The following is a 9,888-nucleotide window of genomic DNA, read 5'->3' as shown; positions in this document are numbered from 1 at the left end:
TCCCGGTCCGGGAAGATCCCACATGCCGTGGAGCAGCTGGGCCTGTGAGCCATGGCTGCTGAGCCTGCATGTCCGGAGCCTGTGCTCCACAACGGGAGAGGCCACAGCAGTGAGAGGCCCGTGTACTGCAAAAAAAAAAAAAGAAAAAGAAAAGAAAGGGCCCTGTTTAAGAAAAACAATACAAAATTATGATTATAAAACTGCTAGGGTACTTCCAAAGATCTTGCAAATGATCTTTGCAAGGGAGAACTCTGAAGCTTAAGCTTTATTAACCCCAAGGTAAATTCACATTTGCTCTCAGTAGGTAGAACTGAAAAATGAAAAAAATTAAAAACCTCTAACTCCATTTTCGATAAGAGCAAAAACATACAATACTTAGGAGTAAATTTAACAAAAGATGTGTCAGATTTCTGCACTGGAAACTACAAAAGAGAGATTTTAAAGGACCTAAATAAATGCATAGCTGTACCATGTTTAAGGACTGGAAGACTCAATATTGTTAAGATGTCAATTCTCCCCATATTGATCTATCAATCCAGAGCAATTCCAATCATAATCCCAGCAAGGTTTTTTGTAGAAATTCTCAAACTCTCACATCTATATACAAAGAACCTAGATTGCCCAAAGGATTGCAGAAAAAGAACAAAGTTTAAGGACTTGCACTGGCTTCAATACTTACAGTAAAGTTACACTATCAAGACAGAGTACTATTAGGAAAGAAAAATAAATCAATGGAACCAACTAGAGTACCCAAGAATAGACCATTTATACAGTCAAAGGCACTATTAATAGTCCAATGAGGAAAGAAAAGTGTTTTCACTGGATGATGCTGGAATAACTGGACATCTATATGGAAAAGTGAGTAAGTAGAGGCAGAATTTGTACACCCTAGGTCTGTCTGACTCCTTCTATATCCCTTCTCTACCCCTCTGCTCTCTGTTCCCACCCCTGCTCTGTCCTTGACCTGCCTATACCCTCTCTGGCCACAGTCTTCAGAAAGGTGACTCTAAAGCTTGAGACAATGAGGTCACCGAATCAATCACAGTGCCAATTGTTTGCTAGGAAGATTAAGGGAGTAGAATCTGGACCCTGAAGGAATTTACCTGCCTTGGGTCTTGAGGGGCATGGGACCCAATTGCCTATTGTCTGAAAGGGATTAAAGAAGTCTGTCAGAATAGGAAACTAGAAAATCATAGTACATTTTCACTCTCAGTCAAATGATCAAAGCCTGCTATCAGAGGTCACCCGTAGGGAGGGAGGAATTCTAAACTTGCATTCAGAATCCTTGGGTTCTGTTCTCTCTCTGCCTCTGTATGACTTTGGGTGTGTCCTTAGCTCTTCTTTGATCCTTAGTTTCCTCACCTGAAAAATGGGGCTAGTAAATACCTCCTCTGTTTTACCCCATGGATTGCCATTAAGTTCAAATGAAGTAGAATATATAAGTATCCTTTGAAAACTATGAAATATTACATGATATAATTTATCACAGTTCTGTGTATACTCTTTGCAAATTGAAATGAGTAATAATATTACCTTGTCTATTTTAAATTCAAATTTTACATATCAAGTTTATTCTATAGTTAGTTTTCTTGTTCCTTCTGTGTTTACAAAAGAAATCTAACATTTTAGTAATGATTCAAAATTCCTTTATAGTGCAGCTTTTGAGTCAGATAACCTGTTTTTTTAAAAATATCATCTATTCATTATTTTCACTCTGAGTTTTTAAAAATTCCCCTCATTAATCAATCAATTCATTTTATTTGACAAGTTCTTATTTAGTGCCTACTATGGGCAAGACACTGTTAAATACAAGAGGTAAATGGATGAAGAGACACAATCCCTGTCCACGAAAAGCTCAGTCTAGTGAGGATACAGACATATCCTTAAAAAGCCAATTATGATATAATGTCATCACTGCTGTAAAGGACCTGTTTATAAGTTACTGCCCTGGAGGAAGAGCATCTAAGCCTGCGGGTATCAGGGCTTCACAAAGGACGTGATGTTCTAAGTTGGCACTTAAAGGAGAAAATAGACTTTACCAAGACAGTCTAGGGTAGGTGGTAAGGCATCCTTGTTCAGGAACACGTACCATGACATGAAACAGCATGTTGGAGAATTGCAAGAGAATTTAACAAATGTGGAGTCTAGGGTTAGAATAGGTGTGGCCAGAGAAGAGACTGGAGGAGCTGGCAGGATCCGGGCCATGGAGGGCCTGGTAAGTCACACAAAGGAATTTGGTCTTTATCATGTAGATGTCAGAGTCATGGAAGGTTTCTAAGCATAGAGTAATAGGATCAGCTCTGAATTTTAGAAGGGAAAGTATGGCCAGTGGAGGGTGACGTGGGGGCCCAGACGTGGGGACAGGGGGACAGGCAGGGGTATTCAGACAAGTAGGGAGACCAGTTAAGTGGTCATTGCAATGGTCCAGACTGAACTAGACTCATAGTAATAAGACCGGTCAGTCAGACCGGAGACTGATCTGAGACTCAGTTAAGCAGCAGAACCAATAGGATTTAGCAGTTAGTTAATTGAATGAAATGGATGAGAGAGAGAAACTCCGTTCTACCCTGTATTACTGACGTGACCTTGGACACAGTGCCTGACCTTTCCAATTCTCAGTTCCCTCATTTAAAAAATTGGGATTAGTAATACCTAATTCATAAGGTTGTTGGGAGCCTTAAAGGTGCTCAGTGTAAAGACACCTATCAGAGAGCCTTGTACAAAATAGATTTTCCACAAAGACTGGTTTTCTTCCCCGCTTCCTTTTCTTCTCCTCGGCCCACACTGCAGAAGAGCTCTTCTGAATTATGGAGACTTTGCTCTTAGAGATGCTCATGCTGGACACTGAAAACATTTGGGATTTGAGGCTTTGGGGCCAGCATGTCTTCCCCTAATATACCTCTGGAGTTTTCATGATAAAGCAGCTTCTAGGCTGGGTGGATCATGTTTGGGGCTCATATGGCAATTCTTGTGTTCTTCTGTTATCTGAGGAAGAAATCAGCGGTTCCTGGTAAGGTTCTGGAAGTTCCCAAATGAGTTCTGATGTGTAGACCATATTCTTTGCTCCCTACCCTTTAGTTAACATTGTTTTCACCTCTGTGAAACAAGCTGATGGGAGCTGGGATCCTGTGGCTCTTCTAGGGGCCAACAGGGCTCTGCGTCTCTTTCCTACTCTAGCTTGGGGCCAGTGAAGGATTCTGGAATTTCCCTTCAGCCTCCTTAAGATCTCCTTGCTTCCCACTTAGAGACCCAAAACTTTTCTCATTTTCCTACTGTGACAGAGGCCACCTAGGCCTTGAACATGACTTTAGGAAACACTATTCCAATCCTCCCTTTTCTCTGGTTGAGAAGAAATGGAAAAAAACCTGCAACGCTTCCTCCTGGTGTCCTGGCTGGATGTCCAGGTGGCATTAGAGAAAGCAACACTTGAAGAGAACAAGCTGCTGTGTGACACATCCCTGAGGAGGTGGAAGCAGATTTTTGAAAAAGTTGACTACAAAAGCTACTGCCTGGAGAGATGTTGATTGAAAGGCCTGCCATCTTCAGAGGCTAAGATAATTAAGAATTTAAGAGCTTTCTTAAATTAAATGTTCCCTTTATTTCTGACTGGCGTTTCTTGGATGTTATTGCTGAAAAGGAGGGACTTGTGGGTAACTTGATATTCTTACCCATGAATAATAATTAACTACCTCCGGCTTCCATGGTCACTAACCCGATCAGGATTTATGCCGCTCTTTCGAAAACTAGAGCAGCTCTGAAATGTTTCCTTTGTTAACCCATTTCCCTTTCCTCAGCAGATCAGCACTACAGATCATTCAGAGCCTGAGCTCCTGGGAATCCTATTAAGACACACCAGAGGGAAGTCATTAATGATCTGTCTGCAGAAAACCTAAGCTCTGCTTCTCAACCTTGGTACCCTGCCTTGTGATAGTGCCTTGTCTAATGGTGTGCAATAATGTGCCGAAACTTGGAGGGAAATTGAGTTCTCTCACAGGAACTCTGGGCGGTGGGGGGCGGTTTGCTCTCATGAATGGTGTCTCTGCAGTGGGGAAAGGCTGGGACACTGCCTCTTCCTAACAATTCCTGGGCTGCAGGAAGGGGAATCATGATTAAACCAGGAAAACGGAAGATGGTTACAGTCCTCGCCCAGCTGCTCAGCACCCCGTCCACAGATGTAATCAAGATAAATAAGTCAGGGTTGTTATAGGAGATGTAATTCAGGGTCGTACTAGGAGCCAAGTTATAATTATTATAATAAAAATTCACACACAGTGAACTCTTAATTATCTGATAATGAAGTTCAAGAGAGGATACCAGAATTGCAGAGCTCAGATAATCCAAAAGCTAATTTCAGATACATGTTCTTTTTCATCCAACATTTATCCAGGGCAGTGGATTTACCCTCTAATGATAATAGTTCATGTTTATGTGTGGACCTTTCATATGTATGAGTGAGTTTCAAGGATGTTTTTAGCAGTAGATACATAGTCTCAAACAAAATCTCCTTTGGCACCTCATGATATAAAGCAGATAAAAGTGGAGCTGCCCTGGTGTAGCCAGACCAGAAGACATCAGAGCCCTGCCCATGTGGATAATTCCTCCCCTCCCTCAGCCTTGGAGTTGTGGCTTCTGAGGGACCACTGAGGAAGCCTGGAACCCAGAAGAATGCAATTCGAAAATTGGCATCCATTAGCTCTTGACTCTCATGTGCCCTGTGAGGTAGGTATGTCAGGGATTAATATTCTTATGTTATAGATAAGAACAGGTTTGGGGAGCCTGGGTCTCACAGGTAGGAACCAGCGGAGCTGGAACTTGAGCTCAATCTTCTGATGCCAAATTTAATATCCTTTTAACCCTACCTATGCCCTGCCCTTTGCTCACTTCCTCAGTCTACCCTTTCGTGTTGGGACGTCATAAGAAGAAAATTCACCAAAGGAGAATTAAGGAACGAGGTATAAACAATCAGTTAAATAGAGAACCTTCCATATGTGTTGAACTGTCCTTTCCCCATTCTCGATGTGACAAATCAACCACTGGTCTGATGATGAATGAGATCATCAGTCGAGATGGAATGAGAGATGTTTTCTCTTTCACTGATCACCTTTAGTGATTGGAATTTCAATTTCCTAATAATTTCTGTCACTTCCTGGTTGTATCTAAATATTTAGGCAGATCCATGCAGAGTGGATTTGTCTGTTTGATGTGTTGCATATATTTTTTGTGTCTGATTGTCAGTCAATGAGGAAGACACACCACAGAGAGCAGATGTGATCTGACAGTCGCCAAATGTGACTCTCACTTTTCCCAGCATTCCCTACACCTCTGAAAGGCAGAACTAATTTCCGCCTTTAGACCACAGACTCCTGGAGAACTCGACCACCTGACATTTACCTTCCATATTGATTTTCTGTGAAATCTTAGGCATATCCATGGCTTCAGTTACATTCCCAAACTCTGGTGATTCTCAACTCTATATCCTTAGCCCTAACCTACATTTCTAATTACCCACTGGACATGTGTAATTGGAAGCATCCATACTTACATGTTCAAAATTAGATTAATTTCTAGCAAAAACAGTGCGCCTCGAATTTCCTATCTTGGTTAATGCTGCTGCCACTGATCTCCTAACAAAGCTAGACAACTCAGTTTCCTTGAACCACCCCCTTCCCTCACCATCCACTTTCAGCTAATCTACCAAGTCACTCAGATTCAACATTTTAAATATATCCTGTCTCTAATTCCCCCTTCCCCTCCCAACTCCCACTGTCTTAGTTCAGTCCTTCAACCTGACTATTGTAACAGTTCAATGGGTGTTTCTCCAGTTAGCCGAACAGTTCTCTCTCTATTCTGGTTCATCATTCTCTCTGCTGCCCCTAAACTTAACTTTTGTGAGATTAACTTCCTGTAAAGTATCTACACAGTCTATCCCTGGTCTATCTAGCCAGGCTCAACTCCTGTCACACAACCCGACCTTCTCTTTTCCTTAACCCCCATATCCATCCAGTCAGAAATCCCTCCTGACATTTTTATGACATATACCTCATAGCCACCCCTGCTGTGCTGTTCCCACTGCTCTTCCACCAGGATAATGCCAAGCCTCATCATTCTTTGCCTGCACTTTTGTAATCATCCAAGATTGCAACTGATCCCACTGTTTCCAGTCTACCTTCACTGAGTTTTTTTTTTCAGTGTATCAATATATTTAGTGTTGCAGCTTTATTTTTTATTATTTTTATTGATGTATAGTTGATTTACAATGTTGTGATAGTTTCAGGTATACAGCAAAGTGATTCAGTTATTATATAACTGAATATATATATATATATATATATATATATATGTATGTATATACACACACACACATATATATATCTATTCTTTTTCAGATCCTTTTCCATATGGGTTGTTACAATATATTGAATATAGTTCCCTGTGCCATACAGCAGGTCCTTGTTGCTTATCTATTTTATATATAGTAGTGTGTATCTGTTAATCCCAAACTCCCAATTTACCCCTCCCTCGCTTCCCTCTTTGGTAACCTTAAGTTTGTTTTCTACGTCTGTGAGTCTGTTTCTGTTTTGTAAATAAGTTCATTTGTATCATTTTTTTGGATTCCACATATAAGTGATATCATATGATATTTGTCTTTGTCTGACTTCACTTAGTATGATAATCTCTAGGGCCATCCATGTTGCTGCAAATGGCATTATTTCATTCTTTTTTATGGCTAATATTCCATTGTATGTATATGTACAACATCATCTTTATCCATTCATCTGTTGATAGTGTTGTTACAGCTTTATATTATAAACTTAATATCTGATATAGTGAGCCGTCTCCTACTTTTCTCCTCTCATGCTTCCCTCTTGCCATTTATTCATTATTTTCAAAATTGCTTTACTACTTATAGACCTTTATTCTATATAACATTTAGTAACTTAAAATATTTTGAAAGTACTACTGAGATTATATTAGGCACATAGTTTTGGGGGAGAATTACTTCTTTATAATTTTGCATTTTCCCATCCATGAACATGGCATATCTTTTCATTTATGCAAATTCACTTGTTATTTAATACAGTTCAAATTTTTTCTTGGTGAAGTTCTTTTTTCTTAGGTTAATTCTTAGATTCCCTTATTGCTTTTTGGCTATTGTAAATAGTATCTTATATTATTTTTTCAGCTGGATCTTACTGGCATAGAAGATGCTTTGTTGTACTTCTTATCCAGTTTTGGAACCTGGTTCCTATATGCTTCATAAAATGCGTTAGTGAGTTTTTAACCTTTAAAATTTTTCTGGAGCATCTTTGATGATAGTGACTATTCATTCCTTGAAAGTTTGGTAAAATTTACTTGTGTGTGTGTGTGTGTGTGTGTGTGTGTGTGTGTGTGTGTGTTTAGGTAGAGAGCTTTTGATGACTATTTTAATTTATAGTGTTTGATTCCAATTTTCTATTTCTTCTTTTCCTTTTTTACAGTAAAATGAATGTTTAATGCACTCAAAACTATCAACACACACCATAAAATTTTCTCTGATTAAATCTTTACATAATATTTCAGAGGTATGTTGGGAGGAAATGGTATCCTCTTTGGTGACATTACAGGTGACCATGACAATGTGTCTGGAGAGAAACAAAATCAGAATCAAATATTTAAAGCTGAAAGGAATCTTTTAACAATCAAGTTAAAACAATCAGATTTTAAAGGTGATTAAACTGAGGCTAAGAAAAGTTAACTGATCATTTAGCCAACGAGGAATAGTCAAAAAATTCTGCATAAGATCAAATTTTTAAAAAACTTTATCATTTACCACAATCTAACACTAGTATGTAGCACTACTGAGTAACTCAAATTACATTTTTTTCCATTTCTATACACATACCCATACCACACATTTATATACACTTCAAAATTTAAAACTAGGAAAGGTTCAAGAGCCTACTCTGATGGTGGCAGTTACCTGAAGCATAGGATGCTGTACAACAGGTAGTTCAGGAAAATTAGCCTAATTTAAATTCTGACTGATGTCCAAGAAGCCCTTCTCATCTTAGCTACTCTGAATGTTTACCCAAAATGCATTTCAACCTGCAGCAAAAGTCACCCCATCAACTAAAAATATAAGCCATGCCTTATGCAGAAACAGGACTCCAGGTAATTAACTGGTTCACCTGTACTCATAATACCAGCAAACCAAAGCTGAGCCCACTTAAAAAAAAAAAGCTAAACAAATGTATACCTCCATCTTGAACTTTTAAATCTGAACTCAATCAAATGCCCTTAAAGTTTAACTCTTAGCCAGTCCTCAATGGAGAGTTAACTGGGAAAAATCAAAAAAGAACCAAACTCATACAATAGAGGAAAATTTTTGAAATCAAAGTAAAATTTCCCCAAAGAGCTTATCATTAGCAATAGGCTTTCATCTGTGAACTGATAAACAACCAAAAACCAATTAGTTATAATTGGTTTTTACATTTTCCCTTTAAGTTGCCTGTATATATACATTTATGTATATATTTAAGTTGTACCAAAAACTGCTTACAAATGGCAATTCTTGTGAAGTAGATGATGATGAAGTTCCAGGTAATTCTAGCGTGTTTCCTAATGTACTGGTACTGGAGTCTGGATCATCCTGAAAAGATAAATGTATTGAGTTTAATTGCTCTTCTATGGTAATGGTTGTATTTCCTAGTGAAAGGGGGGCTGGGAGAAGGACTGCTTTTTCATTGCTGTTGTCCACTTCATTTCTTTGCTTACTTTTCTGTGTTTCAGTTTGAGGAGCTAATGGCAAGAATGGCGATTTGACTGCACCGTGTCTACTGTCTGGTGTGCTGTCTTGTTCATTTCCCCTGGCCACATCTACACCTTTCTCTGATTTAGGCTCATAATTGTAGGTGGCATTGGTCTGAGTTTCCTCAAAGATCTCCTCTATACTCTCATCCTCTGTGCCTGGCTGTTCTGGGTCCATTTCAGAATCTACATCTGCATCATCCAGACAAGTAAAATTCTCAAAGTGCAGAAAGCCATTCTTGGTAGTCTTTGTTACTTTTACCTGGAGTTCAGGGGAGTTATTACAAGAGGGTTCCTGTTTCATAGCAAGTGCTGTTGGACCACCAGGACTCAGGGAAGTGCAAACAATTGGCAACTGAGCTCTTGAATCACTTTTTTTCAGGGTCTGAAAGGATTCTGATCCATCAGCAGACTCATTTAAATACTCTGCATTGATCATGGAGGCCAAATCCTGTAGTCTCCACAGTGGAATGTAACAAGATGGAGAATCTTGTCCATAAGCATTTTGGGATTTTTCACTGGCGGTACGTAACTGCATAGTACACCTATTAAGTGACTCAGAATAATTGGATTCACCATTACCGAAAGGGCTGTCCTTGTCTTCAGGGGCATCTAAATTCACTGGATTGGAAAAGGGCAGCAGACAATTTCTTCTAGGTAGTTCACAGGTCTGATCCATCCTGGGCCAGCATCAACCGTGTCCCGCGCCCCATCCCGGGCCGGCTGGGGGGAGGGGGTGACCCTCATTACACTGGGGCACGAGTGGAGCAATGGGAAGAGCACAGAGCCGCTCTCCACACCCGCCTCCCCCCGCATCTCTCTTCAGGGGAGAAGGCAGCGAGTGCGACTTGCCCTGGCCTATTCCGCCGCCGCTCCCAATTTTCTATTTCTTCTTGCTTCAATAATTTTGCCTGAGGAGTCCCCCAACTGCCATTTCATCTATGTTGTCAAATTTATTAGCATATAGATCTTCATGACACTCTGATTATGTTTAAGATCCTTGATGTGTCTTTAGGTATTTTTTCCTTATTATTCTGTTTTATTTATTTTATCATCTCACTTTTTTTTCTCATTACTCTTGCCAGAAGTTTGTCTACCTTA

At 39.7% G+C, this 9,888-nt stretch overlaps 1 protein-coding gene across 1 annotated transcript; it reads right to left on the bottom strand.

Annotated features, from left to right (window-relative positions):
- Nucleotides 1–8,479: 8,479 nt before the first annotated feature.
- On the bottom strand, nt 8,480–9,521 carry LOC132481901 (histone-lysine N-methyltransferase, H3 lysine-36 specific-like). Its single transcript, XM_060086808.1, has one exon. The coding sequence runs from the start codon at nt 9,464–9,466 to the stop codon at nt 8,480–8,482; it is 987 nt and encodes a 328-aa protein (XP_059942791.1). The 5' UTR covers nt 9,467–9,521.
- Nucleotides 9,522–9,888: the final 367 nt, after the last annotated feature.

Source organism: Mesoplodon densirostris, chromosome 2, assembly GCF_025265405.1.
Source record: "Mesoplodon densirostris isolate mMesDen1 chromosome 2, mMesDen1 primary haplotype, whole genome shotgun sequence".
NCBI classification, from domain to species: domain Eukaryota; kingdom Metazoa; phylum Chordata; class Mammalia; order Artiodactyla; family Ziphiidae; genus Mesoplodon; species Mesoplodon densirostris.
The sequence above is the reverse complement of the archived record's forward strand: the minus strand, read 5'-3'. Positions and strand labels throughout refer to the sequence as shown.

Excerpts from the sequence above, each read along its gene's own strand:
- LOC132481901 (XM_060086808.1), bottom strand. The coding sequence starts at position 9,466 with ATGGATCAGACCTGTGAACTACCTAGAAGAAATTGTCTGCTGCCCTTT.